The sequence below is a fragment of the Artemia sp. Qi Xiang Cuo genome, chromosome 1, assembly GCF_049724085.1.
Source record: "Artemia sp. Qi Xiang Cuo chromosome 1, ASM4972408v1, whole genome shotgun sequence".
In the NCBI taxonomy this organism is placed as follows: Eukaryota; Metazoa; Arthropoda; class Branchiopoda; order Anostraca; family Artemiidae; genus Artemia; species Artemia sp. Qi Xiang Cuo.
This window is the reverse complement of record NC_142794.1, coordinates 51,407,510-51,431,680: the sequence shown is the minus strand read 5'-3', so window position 1 is coordinate 51,431,680 and position 24,171 is coordinate 51,407,510. Positions and strand designations below refer to the sequence as shown.

Below are 24,171 nucleotides of genomic sequence, written 5' to 3'. Positions count from 1 at the left end.
GTTTTTAGAAAAAGAATTTGAACAGTATTAACACTCACGACAGACAAATAATTGCTACTATACGAATTAAAATTAAAGAAAAATAATAATAATAATAACAAAACCAAGTAGATAATTGCGAATACCACACTGACTTTCCTTGACGATAAATAAAAGTTCAAATAGGGATAAATCGTTTTAATAGACAGTAATAATTAACAAAAAATACTGGATATTTCTGTCACATTTACAGTGACTGTCATCAGCAGATACACTCACATCTATTAAAAGGATTTATCCCTATTTGAACATTTATCTATCGTTTTTAACTGAAAATTTTTCAAGGGAAATTAAGGAGCAACGTTAAAACTTACAACGGACAGAAATTCAACGTACACGAAGGGGGTCCACCCCTCATCAACACCTCGTTCTTCACCCTAAAGTTTTTTAGCACTTTAACAAAATATTTTTATTGTTCTAATTAAATGACCCTTGTGTTTCATGAGTCATTATTAACTTTATAATTAAAATTTCTAATTAAATGACCCTTGTGTTTCATGAGTCGTTATTAACTTTGGCGTAAAGAGCGCGATGTTGACGAGAGGGAAACCCCCACATATACGTAATAATTTCTGTTCCTTTTAAGCTTTATTGTTGCTGCTTACTTTCAGTTAAAAAATAATTTTTTATAGTTTAATTTCTGGGTTTTTTTTTAAATAGTGCCAAGAAATCCAGCTCCACCTCCACGGAAAAATTCCCCCCTCCCACATATAGATCCTCTAGACAATTCAATCGTGGTGAAAAATTTACCCCGGACAATTGCCCTTAACATCTCCATCCTTAAAATTTGCTCGACAAAAGGAAAATAAGACAATAAAAAGAATTTCGCATAGGAATTTTGGCAAATTTCCCCAGTATAAAATTTCCTCAGAAAATTAAGCCTTGCAATTTGTACTTAGCATTAGAAGCTTATAAAATAAGTCTCTGTAGTTAATTTTCGACCTAATTCATGATGTTTGAACTTTTTTTCCATGACATTTCAAGGAAAATTTCAATATTTCTTCGGATTCCCATTTGATCGACGATTTATTAAAACTAAATTTTGTTGGATGGATGCTAAACTGAGTATTAACTTAGTTGCATCTTTATTCTGCATTTATTTTTTGGGGTCATTGTCTTTTTTTGTAATACAGACAAATTGTTCAATTTTGCACACTTCTTTTTATCTGTGCTTTTATGGCCTTTGCAAGCTACTTTTTTGCGATTGTAAGAACTTTTGATATTATGGAACAACATTTTAAAATGATTTATTTTGGTTTATGAGTGTTGAACAGTTAGCCTATTTTCATCATTTGTGTTAGTTGAATAAAAGCTTAATAAAGGTATGCTTCATGAAAAACTGTTGTAATTTGTTTTGGTAAATCTGATGTGCATGTGTAATGTATCGTATGCCATAATTAGGTAAAATCGTTTAAGGCAAAAATTTATAGTTTTCTCAGTTTTTTTTATAATTTTTTTTCATAGTGCTACTTTTTTTTAATTGTGTTAGAAGATTTTAATCAGATTTCTAATGGATAGGTAATCTATTAAAATTGAATTTTTTCAACTGAATGAATGCAAAATTGTGCTCACAGTTTCGATAATCCAACTTTCTTGTCCATTTTTTCTTTTTTTTTTGCGCGCGCATTTTTTGATGTTGCAGATCCAATTTTTCAAGATTCTGCTCTAGGTATTATCTATAAAATATTTTAAGTGACTTGTTTAAGTTCACGGGGTCCAACTATAACACTGGTTTTTAAAATGAGTTGTGCTTCATAATGGGATGCTTCACAAAAAGTTGTGGTAAAGTTTTTCTTAATCAGCCTTATGTGCTGGTACACCCTCCATAGGAGATAGGCAGACAATACTTTCAATATGATCTTATTCCTATAAATAAAAACCTGATTCCATATCATCATGTGGTGAAAACTATTTTTTCAAAACAAATTTCAAAAAATTACTCTAATCAGAGACAAATTTATACAAATGAATCTGCCCATGGTAAGAGAGATGGAGCAGCTTCATTCATTCCATCCCTGTACCTTAATCTTTATATTCTCCTTCCATTGGGATCCTCTATTTTGTCTGCTGAATTGTGTACCGTCCACCTTGCCCTAGATGTTTTATAGATTATTGTTTAGAGTCTGAAAGTATTCTCTCTTTAACTGACTCCCAATCTGCAATACATTTGCTCTCAAGTTTAAACAGAATTGTTGATGATAAGGCCACACTTCTTGTGTGCCATCACACAATAAGTGTGCTTTTTGTATCTTGACCAAGCCCTCTCCCCTCCTTTTTCATAGATTAAAATTTTGTTTAGTGTCACATCGGGAAAATCTAAATAATGGTTTTTACAAGGTCTAAGAATTTAGGGTATTTGTGCATAATATGGCACCCACTAAAGAAGTCAAATTTGGTTAATGCTAATAAAAAAAAAAGGATGAATATATAATAGTTGAGAAACAAATTTGGGCTATGTATTTGCACGTTGGGGGGGGGGGGGTGGATTAATGGTGGAACATAGCATATATTAAATACGTAACCTAACCAAGGTACCTTTCCCCCCCTAAACCACAAAAAACAACAGTTTAAATATTGTAAACGCAATGGAAACCACGCTTTGCATTCCATTTCTCTATTGCAAATACCCGTTTTTCGGGTTTTGTGTCTGGTTTCCTTGATACAGTTACAGCGGTGGGTACCAGACAGTGCACAAGTACCGAATTTAGCTACAGAAATAGGGTAGGCCTACCATAGAGGCAGGCAAATGAAAAAAAGGTATTTGTTTGCGGTTTGAGGACTTCTTGTATTCGAGTTTTGTGTTTTATGTTTCAGCAATGGTAGCATAGGGGCTAGATCAAAATTATATATGGAAGCTTTATTTCCCTAAATTCTGGACGGAAGAAGACCTCATAATATGGCAATCTGAGAGCCATTTCTAAACAAGTTGACAGGTAAATAAAACTGCATACATAGCTTCAAAGATAATGTAATTCGGAATTAATATTTATTTACTGCGTACACTAAGAAAGTCTCAAATGCTGAAAACGAATGTATTTATACATATGTATGTTATTATTGAAAATGAAATTATACTTCTAATCTGTCATTGAAATTACCCTGTCTAGATTATGCTAAAACCGTGTATGGAGTTTCATCGAAATAAAAAAAAAATCATCTATTTTGGAGGTCAGCCAGGGCCAAAAGATAAAAGGAAAGCCCCATCTTCATGAATTTTCGAACCCCTTCATGTACAGAACGATGCGCGATTTCGTAAGGAGTACAGTTTCTTTTGTCATGAAAGAAGAAAATACAGACCAGGACTTAGTCAAGGCTCAAAAAGTAATTGTACTGCTTAGAAGTACCACAAATTACCAAAATCTGCAAGCCATTTCTAAACGGATCGAAGGCAGGGGCGTAATTTGCTATGGGACAGGAGCGGCAACCGGTCCCTCCACACCCGATTCCCCCCCTAGACCTCAGTTTGCCCGCCCCGCTGAAATTTAGTTTCTGCAAAAAATCTTGTCACTAAGATAAGCCTGCAAAATACAAGTATCCAGAGAAACAGGCAGTTTTCTTTAGTATATTTTTGTCTTTACGGTGATATATGGATCATTTCTCAATTTTCACTGTCATTTTCATTTGATTTGGGAAAATTGGCTCCAACTTTGCCACCCGCCCCCCAGGATTTTGACAAAATTACGCCACTGATCGAGGGGAAAATAAAATTGATTGCATGACTTCTAAGCAAGACAGTATCTGTTCGGTTTTCTTGTTTGTTTTTTTTTGGGGGGGGGGACAAAAAAACATCAAAATTTGTTATATACATTTTGGTTGAGTTTTTACGAGTCTGACAAAAATTCCAGAGGGGTTAAACCACCTCTCAATACGGCTTTGCTTCTGAGAAGATATTTCAGTTTTTAACGAGTTGGGCAAACCCAATGAAAAATCAAGTTTCGAATTAGGTTTTTAACGAAAATTTATTTTAGCTACCCAAGTATTTATTGTGTCAGCTAATTCCTTCCTCGGACAGTTACCCCTCAGAAAAATTATCCCCGCGTATAAAATTTTCTTCAATCAAAATAACCCCATTTCTTAAAATTACCAGTTTATTTAATATTACCTCTGACTCATTCTTTTTATTTTCTTGCTTCAAGGTACAAGGCCTTTTGCATAGAAACATTTGCTCCAATTAATTCATTTGAAAACTTCAACCAATTCATACTTCCTTCCTAGTAATCAACCCACACATTCTTGATGACAACTAGTCATCTGTAAGGGTTTGCTAAGTTTTAGATTCTTGCTAAAATGTTACAGATTCTTGCCACTAGATTAAGTAATGTCTATGCTTTTTAATTTTCTGGAAAAACAAATTCAGAATCGGTAACCCGAAAATTATTCAGCGGAGTAACGACCCTTAACAGAGAGACATGAAAACACTGCCTTAATAAATGTACGTCATTCCTTTTAAAACTCGTTAATTTTTGAAGCCACCTATTATCCAAGTTGAATTGTATGCTTTTTGTGCGTCGACACCAGTCACCCCTTAAAAATAGTTCAAACATTAGATAGTAAAAACTACAGGGTTGACACAAACCCATTTTTTCACTTTGATATTGATATTTTGACACCAATTTTGATACTATCATGAATATTTGAATTTTTTTTAAGTTTGATTTTGAAATAAGGAATTTTTAAAAACTTGAAACTTTTTGCAATCAAAATCGAACAAAAATTAATTAAAGAAAAACTTTCCGAAAAATAGGTTTTTCAAAGAAACGTAAAGGTCATTTTAAACTTAAGCTCAGCAGATACAAATACCTATTAAAATTCCAACTCAAAACAACCAGAAAATACTATTAAAGAATAAATTAACCCAAAGCGAACAGAAATTAAATAAAAAATCATAGCAAAAACATACAACAAGTAATAATATAAATGAATAAATAGATCTTAAAGCGAATAATGCTTAGATTGAATAAGAAAATCAAGCTTCAAATTAAAAAAAAAATGTCCTATTGAAGTATAAATAAAACTTAAAACGAAGAGAAATTAAATAAACAATCAATGCAAACAAACATACAATAGATATTAATGTAAATAAATAAGTAAATATTAAAACGAGTTAAACTTAAATTGAATATGCAAATCAAGCTTGAAATGAAAAAAAATCACTGCAAATAAGAATTTGGGTATCACCTCCTTCTCTCACTGTAAAAGTTTAAAACCTACTGCGTCATTGGCGCTTTACTGAAAACTATATCCGTCTTGAACAGTCTTGGAAAGTATAAACAACATCAAATTGAATATTTCATGCACAATTATATTAATTGTTGGATGATTTATCAGTTCAAGAATTTATTTCACTGTAATTACATTTCTATTTTCAATGCTGTAAGAACTGGAAAAGAAAATATTTGTAATATAATTCGTTTTCAGTTAAGCACCAATGACGCAATAGGCTTTTGGTTTTTATTTACAGTTAGGAAAGGAGGCAGTATCCAAACACTTGTTTGTAGTGAAACTATATTCGTCTTTGACAACTTTAAAAAGAGCTAATAAATTAAACTGAATATTTGATGTATAATGATATTAATTGCAGAAAGCTCATCAGTTCAAAATTTTACTATAATTTTAATGTTTATTTTCAATATTAAGTTCAAACGAAAATATTTATCATAAAATTGGTTTTCAGTAAAGCCCCAATGACACAGTAGGTTTTAGACTTTTACAGTGAGAGAAGGAGGTCATACCCAAACTATTGTTTGTGGTGATTTTTGTTCGTTTCAAGCTTGATTTGCATATTCAATTTAGGTTTCACTCGTTTTAAGATTTACTTATTAGTTTACATTAATATCTATTGTAAGTTTGTTTGCAATGATTGTTTATTTAATTTCTGTTCGTTTTAAGTTTCGTTTATACTTAAATAGGAATTTTTTTTTCGTTTTAAGCTTGATCTTCATATTCAATCTAAGCATTACTCGCTTTAAGATCTATTTATTCATTTATATTATTACTTGTTGTATGTTTTTGATATGATTGTTTATTTAATTTCTGCTCGTTGTGGGTTTCTTTTATTCTTTAATAGTAATTTCTGGTCGTTTTGAGTTTGAATTTTAAAAGGTATTTGTGTCTGCGGAGTTTAAGTTTAAAATGACCTTTACTTTTCTTTGAAAAACTTATTTTTCGGAAAGTTTTTTTTAAATAATTATGTTTTAATTGGCATGGCAGAAAATTTGCTTTCTCGGTGGATGACCCTATTTCTGATTCGGGTGTTTCAAGTCATTTTTTCGGGGGGGGGGGGGGATTCATCTCCTATATCCCCACTCTTGGGGATATAGGAGATGGAGTTCTTCATAGGGATTAAGATTCTAATAGTGTTGGTGAGCGATATTTGAAAGCCATTTATAATAGTGTTGGGAAGCCATTTCCTTCCAGGTCTGTGCTGTTAGACCAAATGGTCTTTCTGTTTTTCACCTGAATTGCCAGGGTGTTGGCACTTCTTGCCTCACTTACAGGATCTCTCACGTGAAAGCGGACCACATGTTATGGCACTCACTGAAACTCGGTTAAATGATCATAATTCGTCTTTGTTAGATATTCCAAATTATCAACTAGTGATGAAAAATATAGAGTTGCATCAACATGGAGGTTTGGCGGTTTATATAAAGAATGATTTAAGTGTTACAATTAAGACGGAATTAACAAAGCACAAAGAAATGGTTTTTGAGTCATTAGCGCAAAAGTTGTCTAGTAATGAATTTAAATGTTTTGTTGCGGTGATTTATAGGCCTCCATCAGGAAATGCTGTGGACCATTAGTTTACTGGAAGAGCAATTGAATATGTTACCTGTCTCTAATCAGCCGTGTTTCGCATGTGGTAACTTTAATTTGGATTTGTGACACCTTGATTCCAATCCGCAAGTTGTGCTTGAGATAGCCATTTTGTTCAGTATAGTTGAAAGATCAAATAATTATGTCTTTAGGTATAAAATGACCTCACACAGTCCATGGGGAGAGGCCTGTAAATTATGAAATCCGCCCATTGTTTACGTATAGTGTTTGTTATTAGGAAGTAAACAGACATTTTGTTTTTTTGGTGTTTTTTTTTTTGGTGGGGGGGGGGGAGTTGTGCTTGGGGTGGATTTCTATGGGAAAAATATTCCTTGGGGGAGCGGCGAAATCTCTGGGGGGTGAATATTCCAGGGGATATGTTACACTGGGGAATTTGACAGAAATACAATACGAAATTATTTTAAATTGTCTTGCTTTCTCTTTGCCAAATTTTTCCGGGGGAAGTATCCAGGGCTTCTTTCCGCGTGATCTGTTTTCTGTTCTGGGAAATAATTTTCACGGAAGGGGACATTTCTGGAGTGATCAAAAAACCGATTAAAGATTAAAGTCTTACTCAAATGACAGAATACTAAGGAGAATTTTTCCGGCTGAATCGTCTGAAAGCAATTTTATAGGAATGGGGGATTCTCAGCTAGGATGGAACTTTCTGGAGGGAATTTGACGGGGGGGGATGCACTTTACGTTGGATGAAATTTCCACAGAGGAGTTTTCTGTGAGGGGAGGGGTATATTTCATAGAGGGTGAGCCAGATTTATCGGCATTATTTGAAAAACGAACGGAAATTATTCCATATATGAAGGGTTTCCCCCTCCTCAATACCTTACTCTTTACTCTAAAAATTGAATGTTTGCTAAAACTGAAACATGGAGACCGTTGAATTAGAATAGGAAGATTTTTGAAAAGTATTAACAGCTTTAGCGTAAAGAGAAAGGCATGGAGGAGGGGGCAACTCTTCACATACGAAATAAATCTGCCAAAATTAATAAACAAATTTTGTTTCAATTTTTATGTATGGTGAGCCAAATTCGAACCTTAGTTGAAAAAGCTTCAGAAATTAAAATTTAAAAAACAAGCTGTCTTAAATGAAAGTAAGGAGCAACATTAAAACTTGAAACAAACAGAAATTATTCCATATATGAAAGGGACTGTCACCTGCTCAACACCTCGCTCTTTACATTAAAGTTTTTATTGTTTTAAAAAGCAGAGTTGTGACAGAGTCAAACCTTAGCGTAAAGAGCGAGGCGTTGAGGAAGGAACAACCCCTTTCATATAAGAAATAATTTCAATTCGTTTTAGGTTTTAATGTCACCCCTGTTAGGTTTAATGTCGCTCTGGATAATTTTGTCTTAAGGAATGACCTTGTAGTAGGTTTATCTCTGTTTCCTCAGAGAGACGTGCATAAGTACTCTTGGACCTCATAATATGGAATGATCAAAAATCAGATTGATAGCTGCTTCATACGAAGAAAATGACGATTGAGTCTACAAGATGTTTGGGCTTATAGATGAGCTGACACAACCTTATGATAACCCAACTATGTCTAAAATTAAAGAAGATACGCAACAAAAGAACAGTCCCCAACCCTGTTTTTGACTGTGTGAATCTCCAAGACAAGACATTAAAACAAATTTTCACATTAAAACGATACATATATTTGAAGCCCTATTCACACCAGATGAAGCCCAATGTGAAGAAGCATGGAAACCCATGAAGAATGCTACCACAAAATAGCTAAATCCACTCTGGGATTCCTTGGGAGCCCTAAAAACCAGTGGCTGTCCAACCAAATGTAGCAACTACTAGAAGAAAGAAAGAAGATGGGAATGACTGTCCTCAAACAACAAGTCCCTGATCATCTTGTTTTCCAAAACCTGCAGTATAGGGCTCTTGACAAAACTGTAAAAAAAAGCATCCAAACTGATAAGCGAAACAATCAAGAGCATATTGCGTTGCATGCGGAAGAAGCAACAAAAAGAGGAGACTCCAGAATCGTGTACAGAATCAAAATAATATTATAGGGAAACAACCCATAAATGGAGAGGGTCATGTCAGAGATCTGTAACCTTACATTGTCAGCAAGTTCTATCATACCTATCAAATCTACTGAAAGTCATAAATCATCAATAAGCTTCAGCATTAGTTAATCTTCTTGGAATAGAGCTAAATCTTCCCAAGACATTATGGATAGTTGCTTCTTGTTTGACTTTTATTCTGTCATTCCTACGGTTTATTTCCAGCTTTTTCAATCATCTACCTTTTATCAACTGCTTTTTTAACCATCTATCGTTTTTCAATTGATTTTTCAACCATATCTAGTGTGAATTTGAAGTTCTAGGGGGGACGGGGCAGCTGCCCCCCTTCTGTACGCCCATGCAGTGAGATAGCCCTAAATTAGGAAAACTCCATGTTTTCCCTAGTCAAGTTTGCCTATGAATAAGTTCAGAAACCATTTAAATTAGCATCACAATAAAATTAAATAAAGACTGACCAAATAAAACCAATAGTTTAAAAAGTTTGAAACAAGGAACAAAAACAAATAATGATTGATATCAGCATACCAAATAAATGTAGACTTGTACATAAGCAATTGTCCTAATAATACTAACTTTACTGATAATTGTTTCATTGTGTAAGAGTTCATTAAGCTTTAACCTTTGTAGCCACCAAGATTGGTCAAATAGCTCTTTTTAAGAACAAATTGGGCCAACGTATAGAGGTTTTGAGGCCAAAGCTCTAGATCTCATCTATTTGTGCAAAAAAAAACACAGGCTGAAAAAATGTCCTATTGAAATCAGTGGTGAATTTTACCTTTCATCAAATTTTAATCCAAAATACATACCTCCTTATCCAATCCGTTCTTCAACTCACACATGAAACTATATTGATCCGGTAAAATGTGAGGATAAGGGAAAAACACCTTTAAACCATCGATTTCAACCCTAAAGCAAAAATAAATTAATTAGAAAATAAAAATACATTAATGTTGTTGTTTATGCATATTCATGAAAAAAAAATTAAATACATAGCCTACCAGTTAAATTTGATGTCTTTGTTGGGATTTCCTCTTTCAAAACTGTCCTTCTGGTCCACCAATTTATAACAAATCTAACTCATATTTAGGGCAATATTGTTATTTAATTTGGATTGAAGAACAATGATACACAGAATCCTTAGAACTTAGGCAGTGCAATATTGCTACCTAAGAAAAAATTGTAAATGGAGGGGTCTGGTAGTAGTAAAGGTAGTAGCAATGGCAGTAGAAGTAGTGGTAGCATGCAAATAGTCCCTGTGGGATCACCTCCTTTATCATTTTCTGAAAGTTCCAAGTTAACATACTCAGTCATTTATGAGCTATGCTCTTTTGACAATCAAGATAAACATAATGTGTTTTATTTAGTCAAATAATCCCTTCAACATACTCTGAAAGGCTCACCTGAATTTCCTTGGTCTTTTTCGAAAATAAAGTTCAAACATGCACACAACATATACTATACATAAACAATGAACAAATTGCCTAACTTATAGCCCTTAACCTGAGGACTGTGGGGAGGTTGACATCCCCAAAGATATAATTAATGGACCTTTTAACACTGCTGAACAAAATAGTTCTTTTAAAATTTTGATAGTGGGCTATGTGTTTTGGGGAATGATATATGCTTGTAGGGGAGGGGCCAGTTGCCATCCATTCACTTTTGACTCAAATAACTTACAACTTTTGCCCCTGGGCTCTGGAGGGCTGTGTCCACCCTGAAGGCATTGTTATGTACTCTCTGGAATATTGAGAAAAAAAGGCTAGCTCACAACTTTGATTGAATACATTGGGGAAAAAGAGCATCTCAGGGGGAGGTATTTGCCCTCCATCACTTTTGACTCTTCATACAACCATACCTTCCATAAAAAGCTTATATGCCCCAGGGCAAAACTTAAAATCCTTGTCCCCAGACTCTGAAGGGGGGGGGGGGCTCGTCAATCCTAAATGCCTTGTCATGTGATCTTCAAACTGTTTTTGAACAAATGGCTGTCTCCAACTTTCTATTGGATGCATTAGGAGAAAACAGACTGTAAGGGGGGGGGGGGGGCTAGTTGCTCTCTGACACTTTCAGCTCTTAAAAGAGAACCAAAACTTTAAAATTCCAATCAAATAACCCTCCTCTAAACTTCACACAACCACCCCTTCCGTAAAAAGTTTAGATGTCCCAGGCCACAACTTACAATCCTTACCCCAAGACTCTGAGGGGGGAGGTGTCAACCCCAAAGGCCTTGTTATGTGATCTTTGGAGTATTGTGAATAGATAGATAGATAGATAGATTTATTTTTCATATACCAGTAAAATAATTACATAACAATCTACAAATCCCCACAAAGGCTCCATGGCCTGTAGGAGGGGGATTATGAAAAGATTAAATAAACATTAAACATTTAAACACTTAAGATTTAAACAATATAAACATAACATTAATACTTAAACATATAAACATAAGCATTTGAACTTTTAACATGTAAAGCATTTGCTTAATAAAACGAAAAAAAAAAATAAATAAAAAGAAATAAAAAAAAAGAATTAAATGAAAAAAACCATTGGCAGCAGGCAAAAGTAAAGAAAATTAATCACATGAAAACAAATTTGTTTTTACTAGTCTTTTGAAGGTGCCAAACGAGTGGCATTCTCGAACCGAATCGGGAAGGGTGTTCCATGTCAAATGACACGCAACAAGAGGATTAAAATCGGATCTTATTGTTGGTGTATGGGGAATTTGGATATTTAGAGAACTATGGAGTTGATAATTTGACCGATCAGATACAAAAGAAGACGTAAATCTAAGGGACCTAAGAATATCACCTTGGATTTGAAGAAAAGCGAAAGACGCACAGGAAAGACTATAAAGTTTTTTAATATCAAGTAACCGCTTAGTTTCCGAACGATTTACATACTGGATAAGATTTATAGATTTATCATAAGTATTCGAAAGTGGTTTGAAAAAAGAAGGTAGAGTAAATATCCATATGACTGAACAATAGGAAACATAAGAATGAATTAAGCTATGAAATAGGATTCTTAGAATTGGCCCTGGAAAGATATGTTTTAGTTTTCTTAGAATACCGAGGTTTCTGCATACCTTCATTTTAATCAAATCAATATGGTGTTTAAAAGATAAATTTTTATGTTGGAGGAGATCTGGGAAACGGACATGGCTATCCTTTTGTCTACCAATACAGCCCTTGGATAAATGAATTTTTAGATAATAGAGGACAAGTCTGAGATATACAAGAAAAAACTAAAAATCTAGTTTTAGAAACATTTAAGGCAAGAGAGTTAGCATCAAACCAAATTGAAACTCTCTCAAAGAGGTCCACTAACTTTGTACGAACCTCATCCTCAGTTCTCCCAGAAGTAATAAGGGTGGTATCATCGGCAAAAGTAACAAGAGAATCGGAGGTATGCAAACTATAGTTGTAAGTAAGGGAGACTGTTGGATGACATAGATGACAGCAATAAAGAGGATTTTTATTTCCAACTGCAAAAATTAGGTCATTTATATAAATTAAAAACAGTGCCGGCCCCAAAACTGACCCTTGAGGGACTCCCTGGTCAACACTTGATGGTGAGCGAAAAAGCGGATCAACAGAAATTATTCTACCAGACATGAAAGACTTGAACCAATAAAACGCACTACCTCTTACGCCAAAATGAGAAAGTTTAAATAGAAGAACACTATGGGCTAAAGAATCAAAGGCTTTACGAAAATCTAGAAACAAAGCAGCAGGAATCAAATGGGAATCTATGGCTGAGTGAACATAATTCAGTAAAACTGCACAAGCATGCTCAGTCGAATGATGTGCTCGAAAACCAAATTGAAAATTGTGAAAAAAATCTTTAGAAGTAAGAAAATTATTAAGACGAGAAAGCATCGCCTTCTCAAATATTTTGCTAAGCACAGACAACAAAGAAATTGGCCGATAGTTGGCTGGATCATTTCGTGTACCCCCCTTATATAATATGATGACTCGAGCACGCTTGAGACTACTCGGGAAAATACCATGCTGAAAGGAGACGTTAATAAGTTTTGTTAAGGGATAAATAATGGAAGGAAGTATGAACTTAATTACTTTAGTAGGAATATTATCAGGGCCAGACGACGAACAATTTTTCAATCCCATAACAATTTTAGCAATTTCTTTCTCCGTCGCCGGTTCCAAAAACATTGACTTCATACAAGGCGGCCCAAGATAAGACCTGAAGTTGGATCCTGAAGGAGAAGAACCAACAGCCGAAGCGGTCCTTTTACCAATATTCGCAAAATATGAAGTGAATGCATCTTGAACATTCAGTTCACCTTCGATGATTTTGCCATCAAGATCCAAAAAAGAAGGGGTTGATGGAGACTGAAAAGAGGGCCTAAGCACAGAATTTATAACCTGCCATGTTTTTCGTATATCTTTACCACAATCTGAAAAACTATTAAAATAATACTGGGAATTGACCTTTTTACACACAAAATTATACATATTTCTACAAATTTTAAATTGCTGAAAGCAGATAGCTTTCAATGAAGGGCTAGCAGACTTAGACTTAAAGGGCCTCCAGAGATTATTTTTTCTCCTACAACTCCAAAGGAGACCAGGGGTCATCCAAGGATTTAGAGGAAAAGCATTCTTAGACTTACGATTAGAAGGTGAAACAGAACAAATATCAAGAACAGCATCTTTAATAGACTCATAAAAAGTATCAAATAAATTAACAAAATCAGAATCAGTCTCAAAACCACACCAATAATTTTTGGCCATTCTTGGCCTAAGAAGCATCAATTCCACTTTACCAAATCTAACAAGCGTCTTACCAGACTCACTAGTCCTCTCAATAGTCAGTTTATCAAAACAGTATCTAGAGTAAACAGCGAAATGATCGGAAATGTCACTCACTAAAACATAATTTTGGATCAAGGTGGCCATACAGAAAATATTGTCAATCAGAGATGACGTACTCTCTGTTATGCGACATGGGATACATACAGAAGGTAAAGTACCTGCAGCAAGCATCGACGACAGAAAATCCAAAGATACAGAAGACTTTATATCCATCAAGTTTATATTAAAATCTCGCATAATAATTAATTCAGTCCACTGTTTTAGGATTGTATCCAGTAGATCATTAACGGTGTGTAGAAACAATGGAATAGAGCCACTAGGAGATCGATAAATAATACCAACAATTAAATCTTTACCTCCACATTTAATATCAACGAAAATTGACTCAAAGACACCTTCGATATTTCTGGATAAATCCATTCTAAGAGAATATTGGAGATGATTAGAAATATACAAAGCAAGACCACCTTTGGCCATCTTTTGTCGATTCAGTTGTTCGATTTTATAACCTTGCAAATCCAAAAGATATCATTTTTAGAATCTAAAAAAGTCTCGCATAAACCAACAACCTCAGGTAGCCTATCAGAAACAATCTGTTTTAGATGGCCAATTGAAGAACAAAGACCCTGAATATTCAACTGGAGCACTGAAAAATATCCATCCCGCTTGACAGCCTCCCTCAGACTAGAAACATATTTACTCATTACTGCGTGGTTCATTGTGTTCAAATCACTATTGACATGTCCGATAGAATTATTAATAATGCTTAAAACATCTAACGGGTTTTTTTCAAGCTCAAAAAGTCGTCCTAAAACTGGGGGCGTTTCTAATTTGCCAGTAAAAAAAGACAATCGATTGTAGATATGGCATTAAATCATAAAATATACATGCAAAAAACAAAAACTAAAAAACACCATATCTAAGCACAATCTGCGAATGATCGAATCTTTCGTATCATTGATTGACCAGGTGGTTTGGCCAAAATTTGCCCACAGTCAGTCCATACATTAAACTTACCAAAGCAATCTCTTGCCACATTTAAAATTTCATATTGCTTTTTTGTTAGCAATTCTGACAAAGAAATTCCACTCTTTGCTAGTTTAATCTTTGCTTTGAAAACAACTCGAGCTAATTCCACATTTTTGAAGCGTATTAGCACTGGAGACACTTTAGATTGATCATTAGAGTCATTCAAACTAAATCGATAAACATTTACAATATTATTAACTTCAAAACCAGGGACCAGCATCTTGTCTTTAATGATAACCGATACTTCTTTCTTTAAATCATTTTCAGGCCTCTCTGCCTTACTCCATTCATGACTAAGCAATCCAACATCTTTTCTTGTTCAAAATCATCCTCTTTCGATTCCAATGCCAAAATCCTACTTTCCAAGCTTTTAACCATTACAAATAGTCCTTTGAGTGATTTTTCTATTTCTTGGAATTTTGGGTTGTAATCAATGGAAATAGCATCATGAATTATTCTGACTTTAGTATCAATTGCTTGATTTGCTGTATCAGGTTCTGATAGTTAAGCTTTTACTTGACGGGAAATCTCGGCCGTAAGAATCATTTGTGTCCGATTTAATTCATCCAGGGTAAAAGCTATTTTTTGCAGGATTAGGCTAGGTGCCAGTGAGTCTTCTGCAATAACGCTCGCTGGGTTTAATGCTAGATAAGTAGGTGATGACGATTTATAAATGTCTGGAAACGAATCTAATTCGGTAAATGCTTTACCAACATCTTTTTCTTTTCTTTTGCAAGCACTAGGGTTATCCGAAAGTAATTTCAAATTAGACTCTGCCACTTGGTGCTCAGAATGATCGCCGTAGCAAAAAACTGTATATCTCCATAATCCTTTAGCACCACTTTTTGACTGCAAAACAATTGCTGGCCAAGGGGGGTAACTTTTGAAACGAGCGAGAACAACATCAAAAGGCTTGAATTTCGACATGAGCGTAGCACTGAAAATAAATAATTACTTATCTTTGAGTGGGCCAATTAATCCAGTAATTTGCAAATATTTTCAAGTAATTGCAAGTAGTCCAAGTATTTCAATGCACGATTCAGATGACAATAGTGCTAAATACTAATCCAAAGCCACAATCCATAAATAATCCTTAAGCCGTAATCACATGCAAGTCACTTGTGTAATCAGATTTTAGCTTGATAAATTCCTTTTACACAAAATCAATTGGCTCCGTGCCTAGGTTTATCCACAAGTAAAAAATTAATCCGTGAAATGTACTTTTATTTTACGATGTGAACTGGTCAGAGACTTAGTTATTCTTTTGATCTTGTTTCATTTGATGGTCCAGTTTGAGCTTACATTTTGAGTCTTCACCTTTGATCAACATAATTGCTAAGCCTATTAATCTATCCTGATTCATTGTTGATATCAGACAGTTTTTAGTGGTTTTAGCCTGGAAAATGATCTCTCTCTAAAATCCATGCTAAATGGATTTGTCAAAGATAGGCTGTTTGGCAATGTCAACAAAATTGTTCATTTTAATGCCAGCATTGGGTAATTTCAAATTCAGGGTCCCATTTAGCCTAATTGCCCTGATTGCGAGCAATGAAGGAGTTGGCACTAAAAAATAGACACAAGTGATTTAGAATGGCAGCTTTACTCTTAAACCTTTACTTTTACTTTCTTAAAATATAATGTAAATTCTGGATTCATTCCTAAAAGTTTCTTTTGGTAAAATTCTACTTTTGGCTATCTTGGAAAGGGGTTAGGTTAGGAAAATGAAACTTTCAGGGATGGATTTACAGACTAAAGTATGCCCAGGGAAGATATTTTGAAGTACCTAACTCTACTCTTCCCTCAAGAGGATCCTGAAATTTGCCTACATGACAGGTCTATGTCTATTGAAATTTTAACAAAACAACATTTTACCTTAATTATCAGTTCTTTTTCTCTGGCTTTAGTTCTGAAAATGCAATTCCTGTTATTTGGGTAAGATTTTAAGCCATATCAATTTTTTTTTTAATTTAGGAAATGTATTTGCATATCTTTAAAACCTTATACATTGGGATTAAGCAAAGTTGTGAAGCTAAAAGCAATTTTGTTGTACTTCATTTAAGCAGAAGATCTATTTTGTAAAGTTTCACTTTATGACACACAGATTTGTAAAGGTCAGGACCCTCTAGAGGGACAAGGAGTGGAGGTAGGTACTTCAAAATACCTTCCTGGGACATACTTTGGTAATATTTTTGTTGTTCATATTATTGACTTATGAATAAAGTAAACATACCAGTCAATGCCTTTTTTTATGCTCTTTCCAAATCTAATAATCATTTTTTGGAAGTGAATTTTCCCCGCCCACCCCTATAGCTATATACCAATTCAGGGTATATATTTGCACATTAGGGGGTGGGGGAAAGTTTTAACTTACCTCTCATTTACATCAGAAATAAAATTTACCCCCATCCCCCTGATGTGCAAATATATACCTGGAATTGGTATATATAGGGGTAGGGGTAAAATTCATGGTAAAATTCTACTTTAGTTACTTTTACCTATCTTGGAAATGAAACTTTCTGGGATGGGTCTACAGGCTAAAATATGTCCTGGGAAGGTCTTCTTCTTCTTCTTCTATTTAACAGCAGGCGGGCTTTTCAGTAACACTATTTAGCCCTTTTCCTTTTGCTTCACTCTGTGGGCTACAGAGCTACTGGCTTGATTGCCTCATATTTATTAGATATATTCAGATATCTTTCAGCAGATCTTTCGACTCTAGGAGTTCAAATATAAGATGATAGATGTCGATTTCGATACTCTGTGTGCAGGTATAGTTGGCTAGGCTCTTGGCTGATAGTGGGATTTTGTGGTGTTTGAGGTATTTTAACAGTTTAGAAAGCAAGGTATGTTGTGCAGACGTCAGCATATTACATTCAAATAGGCAATGGTCAATTGTTTCATTATTCATATTACAATGCCTGCAAAGAGGGGACAGGGGAATTGAACCACTTGAATTAGAAAGCTTATATGAGAATGCAAGGAAATTTAGTCCATTTGTTCCAGAACGAATTCTATGATAAATTTTAGAAAGATACTTATTGGGAAAGGGGGAAAGGATAGGATTAATCTTATTAAAATTAATATCTGATAGCCTCCATCGGTAAATATCTCTAATTGGGATTGGTCTCCCACTTGGCTGGTCAATATTTATAGCATTTTTTGCTATTTCATCAACCTGATGATTACCACTTATGCCAGAGTGGCTAGGAATGTACTGAAAGTAAGTTTTTATGCCACTTGAAGCAAGATTATGAATAATACTGAGACAATGATAAGTGTCAATGTCCAACTTGTATTGAGGAGCTGAGGCCAGCAACTCAAGGCTTGATAAAGAGTCAGAATAGATGATAATATTATTCGAATTTTCAATCAAAGATTGGTTTTGCTTAAGGTTTTCTAATGCCATGATTATGCCATTTAACTCAGCAGACATTATAGATAAATTATTAAATAATCTCTCGCCCATTGCAATTTTCAGTTGAGGAAGGAAAACACCACTTGCAACCTTCTCATTCATTTTTGACCCATCAACAAATATTTGGAAGTTATTTTTATAGGTAATTGTATTAAGTTCTGAAAATTTTTTCTGAAAAAAAGAAATGGTGGTTAAATCTTTATTCAATTTTGAAAATTCAGTATTTATTATGGGAAATGACCAATTCCATGGGGGGGATTGGAGGAAAGTAGGTGCAATAGACTTTGCTGGTACAGGGAACTTCTTTTGAATATTGGCATACTCATTTGCAATACCTCTATACATGGCTGGATTTCTTAACCAATTATGTAATGTGTGTGAGCTATTTGATTCAATTTTTGTAAGATGTTTTATCAAGAGAAAGCTACGTCTCTCCCTTATTGTTGTTAATCCACTCTCCATAAGCAGAAACTTGGTGCTTGTGGGTTTCCTAAGACCAAATATGAGACGTATTATATCATTTTGTGTTGTTTCAATTTTTTGCATCTGGGTCTTTGCACATGCACCATAGACAATGAGCCCATAGTCAATATGGGGTCTTATATGTGATTTATAAAACTGGAGTAAGGTTTTCTCCTTACAACCCCAGGGTGTGGAAAGAAGTCTTTTTAGTATATTTGCTTTTCTATAACATTTTTTTATTGTGTTTGAAATGTGGAGGTGGAAATTAAGTTTTTGGTCAAGCATGAGACCTAGGTAATTAATATTATTATCTTCTGGAATAGTTGTTTTATTTAGAGTTAGTGTTGCATTAACATGGTTTCGCTTCCTGTGAAATTGGATTATTTTTGACTTGGTGGGTGCAATGGGTAAATCTGAATGTTGAGAGAATTTTTCAAACTGGAAAAGTGACTTTTGCAGATTTGACTGTGCTATCTGTAAGGTGTTGCCAGATGACCATAGCACCAGATCATCAGCATATTGTAGATTCGTGTGGGGTAGGTTCATGTCCCAGAGATATAGGGCAAATAAGAGGCAACTGAGGACTGCTCCCTGAGGTAGGCCTTTGGATATTGTCTTTTGGGGTGAAGAGGCTGAACCAACACAAACAATGAAACTTCACACTTCTATGAAGGATTTAATAAAGGATACTAGCTTGGGAGGTACTCCAATTTTGCAAGTTCATTTAAAAGTATTTGGTGGTTCACATTGTCATATGCTCCTTCAAAATCAAGGAAAGCTGCCACTAGGATATTATTTTTTGAGAAAGATTCATTTATTGCATTTGTTAGCAAAATGAAAGCATCTGTTGAGGAGTGGTATTTCCTGAATCCAGTTTGAGTGTGTGGGATCATGTTATTTCTCTCAACAAACCAGAGAAGTCTGTGATAAATCATTTTCTCCATTATTTTCCCCATCACAGGTGTAGTCATTATGGGCCTATAAGACTCAGGGTTATCTTTTGGTTTATTTTTCTTTAGGATTGGTAGGAGGGACGAACATTTCCATATATTGGGGAACCTAGAAGATGCCCAAGCGTGATTATAACAATTTAACAGCTCTAGTTTGTATGAAGGTGTGAGATTCTTTATCCATGTAGGGTGTATATTTTCATTACAGCAGCTAGTTTTGGACCTGATATGATGTATTGCATTATTCAATTCCTGGATTGAAAATGGATTAGTTATATACTCGGATCCTGGGCGTGGTTGGTAACTAGGGTTCATAGGAATTGTGGACAGATTGCTTTGATTGTTTGATGTTAGCTTATTAACAAAAGAGTTGCAAATAGGTTAGCCTTTTCAATATCATTGTCATAATGGGTATTGTTATGTATAAGCTCATACAGGAGTGGGTTGGGAGAAGTCTTTTTCCCACATATGTGGCTTATGACTTTATGTATAATTGGCTCATGCGTTTCTCTGGAGAGATTATTTGCAAAATTATTCCAGTATTTATATTTAGCATCTATTATAGTCCTTTTTAGATTAGATTCTGCTTGTAATTTTTTTAAATATGTAGTAGGTGTTGGTTTTTTTTATGAATTCTGTCCTAGCTGCCTTTTTTATCTTCCATTTATTTAGACACTCATTTGTCCACCATGCTTTAGGAATTTGTTTAGGGAATGTTTTCTTAGGTGTTGTCCTGGGGATAGCATGATTAGCTGTATTTATTAGTAAAGATGTCAAGGCTTCAGCATGTGTGTCAACTGTTGTGTTAGAAATGCATGAACTTTGGGTGAAACTTGTAATTTCATCATTTAGCTTATTTTGGAAAATAGACCAATTTGCTTTAGTGTTGATATAATTGGAAGTATGAGAAGAAGTTTCAGCAGGTTCATTTAGGGAGCAAACTATAGCAAAGTGGTCTGTACACAGACTATCAATTTTATTTATGTAAATTTTGTTCAAAAAATTTAGAGACACAATTTGTAGGTCAATTGTGGAGAATTTGGCACTTTTGGGGTTAAAATATGTATTTAGGTTTGGAGGGGTAGCAACAGCTAATTCATTATTATTTGAAATCATATGCTCAATAAATTTACCAGCTTTATTTGCTGGTTTATTCCCCCACAAAAGGCTGTGGGCATTGAAATCACCACAAATAATGATGTTTTTTAACATATTAGAATTATTTATATAATTAAAGAAATCCTTGGCATCTGAAGTTTGGCCATTAGGGTTATAAAAGCTTATTATGTAGGTTTTTAAATTATTCAGCCAAACACTTATACCAATTACATCAACATCATTTTGAAAATCTGGAAAATTGATGCCACAAAATTTTATATTATTATTAACTAATAAAGCTACACCACCTCCTTTTCTCTCTGAAGATCTATCCTTTCTCAGGATAGTGTATCCCAGAGACTTAATTTGTTGATTTTGGGTTAAATGAGTTTCCTGGAGGCAAGCAATATTAATGGAATTATTATTCATAAATGATATTAGTTCATTTATCTTATTTTCTGTGAGTGATCTTACATTCAATTGGATTATTGATAAATGTTGTGTTGTTGATTTATTATTCATATGACTGTGTATCAATGTTCAGCTTTTTTAAAAGTAAAGCAAGATCTTTTTTTGCTTGAATGAGAATATCATATGGGATGTAAATTTTTGCCAATTCTGCAATAATTTTTGTTTTCTGTAGTTGATGTATGTTCATGGCCTGAACTGCATTACAGTTTAGAATGAATAAGCATATATTTGGGGATTGCATTTTTGGTAGTGTATCCTGTTTTTTGGTTAATGGATTAATTCCTGGTAGTGTTTCTGGTTTGTTTCTTCTTGGGAGGGAGGGCCAGGCTGGCCTCATCTCACCGGACAAGGAGGCTTGTTGGCTTAGTGATTGCTTCTGATGGGGATTGGAGCTAGGGGGCTTAGAAGATGGTTTTTTATATGGGGTGCTTGATGCATTAGGGGTATTTGACTTTGGGGTGTTGGTTGGTTTCATTACATGCTTTATTTGGTATTGTTGGGCAGCATTTGCTTCCATTGCTGCAAAGGGGTATGGGATTGCCTTCTCTGTTGATATTTGGAGTGTTAGAGCTCTTTTCTTGTATGCAGGGCATAATTATTTATTTGTAGATTCATGTGGGCCTTTGCAATTGATGCATGTAGGCTGAGTGTTGTTGCAAGTTGTCAGCTCTTTAGGATGGAAAGATTTACAATTACTACACTCTTGGAGAATTTCATTGCATTTGTTTGTTGTGTGTCCCAGTTTGAAACACTTCTGACACTGAATAGGCTTAGGTTTGTATTCCTTGTGTGGTTTGATTTGTCCAAATAGGAATAATTTTTCTGGGATATCAATTTTATCCTTCAGTGTGAATAAGAAGGATCTACTAGTTTTTAGGCCAGTAGAGTTAGGTTTTCCAAGTTGGGTAACACCCTCAACTGGGATTGTGTTTCCAGCCCTATCTGAAAGGCCTTCTTTTAACTCCTGAGTAGATATCTCTGGGGGAACATTATAAACTACCATTTTTGTTGGTGATTGTTTTGGGTTCCAATTAGATGCAATAATTGGGGTATTCAGAAGGGATTTAAGGTTAATTATTGTATCTGCTGATTTCTGATCTTCTACAGCTATTAGCAGAGATCTATCACGGTTAATATTAAGAGAGAACATTGATTTTAGCAATTTAAAAATTGCAACTATTATTGCAGATATCATTTTTATTTAAAAGGGATGAGTGGTAGTAATTCTAATGTAAATTAATTAGTTTTGGAGGGATAATATTGGGCAGGGAGAGGAGAAATGCTTTTAATTGGGGAAATTTTTTTACTTTTCTTAGAACTTCTAGAGAGGACCTCTTGAAACCCATTATCATTATTTATGGTTACATTAGCCCCTACACTTATCATTGTCCTATTCTCCGAACTGGAGCTATCATTTGAACTTTGAGAAAGTGTGCTTGACCAGCCAAGATGGGTATCTTTCACTATGGCACATTCACTGGAATTTGATTTGGGATCTGGGGGGAAATTTTTTTTTGGAGGACTTCTAAACATTGCCTATTGGAAAAATCTTTAAACAGAGAAAAACAAAACTAAAGCAAGAAGGGAAAATGGAATTATATCAAACCGTCTGCACTATACTATGGGGAGAAGAACACCACAGTATAGCCCTGAGGATGAGTTGAGCAGGATTGGTTTGGTATAACTGCTGATTAGAAGCGATAATAATTCACAAGAAAATTTGTTTTAATTTTCTTATAGAGTTGCTGTTGCTGTTCAAATGTATCCCAATCTTTTGGTATTTTGAAGTACTTATTTCATCTTCTTCTCCCTCTAGAGGATCCTGAAATTTGCCTACATGACTACATGAAACCTATTGAAATTTTGAAAAACAATATTTTAACTTAATTTTCAGTTATAAGATTCTTTTTCTCTGGATTTAGTTCTGAAATTCAATTCCTGTTATTTGAGCAGTATTTTAAGCCATATCAATGTTAATTTTCAAAATTTAGGAAATGTATTTGCATATCTATAAAACTCTATAAATCAGGATTCAGAAAAGTTGTGAAGCTGAAAACAATTTTGTTGGACTTCATTTTAAGTAGAAGATCTATTTTACAAGGTTTCACTTGTATAACACATATATTTTTAAAAGTCATCAAAGGTCAGGACCCTCTAGAGGGAGAAGGAGTGGAGGTAGGTACTTCAAAATACCTTTCTGGGACATATTTTAGCCTGTAGATCTATCCCTGAAAGTTTCATTTTCCAATCCAAACTCCTTTCCAAGATAGCCAAAAGTAGCTAAATCACTGCTTACCTTATACAACTTCTGCTTTTAACCTTGTTCATAGCCTCAAAACCAATTAAAGTTAGATTCTACTAGCGGCAAATTTTTAAATCCAAAGCCAATAGCTGTGTTTCTGAATAAAATTTTACCAAATACCTAAAAGGCTGATGAAAACTGTGTTGCCACTTCTGCCGGATTTCGCGGTATTACGCCGCGATTCTGAGAGAAATGCCGCATAAAATTTTGATCATGCCACACGCCGCGATTATGCCGCGAAATGGCTTTTTATACCGCTTTTGTTCCCATATGTAAAATTTGTACAACTTTAAGTTTTTTGTCTTTTGCAAATGTCTTTGTTGCATAAAATTGGGATTTCAAAGACGCGTCTGACTCGTTTCGAGGAAGTCAACTACGGACCTTAATTAATGACCCGTCGGCAGTCGGCAGCCTGTCCCCTGGGAGGCCAGTGTGTTCGAATGGGGTTGAGTTATTTTTGCGGGTTTGACGAAACTTTGACGTTCGAGTTTCTCAGTCTATCTCATGACTTCATTGACCTCTGCCAGCTCAGCCCAAGTGTTTTCAAGTTAGCAATGAGGACCAGACAGACTTGTCTTTTTTTCACAGGATTCTCAGATGGTATTGATAGTAAGTAGTAACTATATTTAAGTAGCCTAGGCATCGTAAGAACCTTTATTAACCAAAATGGGGGGGGGGGGTATTTATTGACAGACTGGTCATTTTT

At 34.7% G+C, this 24,171-nt stretch overlaps 1 protein-coding gene across 1 annotated transcript in view; it reads right to left on the bottom strand.

The window, feature by feature from the left end:
• LOC148956447 (general transcription and DNA repair factor IIH helicase subunit XPD-like) overlaps positions 1-23,592 on the bottom strand; it is a 120,923-nt gene extending 97,331 nt beyond the window's left edge. The window contains exons 1-2 of the mRNA XM_089090971.1: positions 23,460-23,592; positions 9,713-9,812 (exon numbers count right to left, since the gene is read on the bottom strand). Of these exons, the coding sequence (XP_088947097.1) occupies positions 9,713-9,812; positions 23,460-23,491 (132 nt within the window). The 5' untranslated portion in view covers positions 23,492-23,592. The remainder of the gene's footprint in view (positions 1-9,712; positions 9,813-23,459) is intronic.
• Between the last annotated feature and the right edge of the window lie 579 nt (positions 23,593-24,171).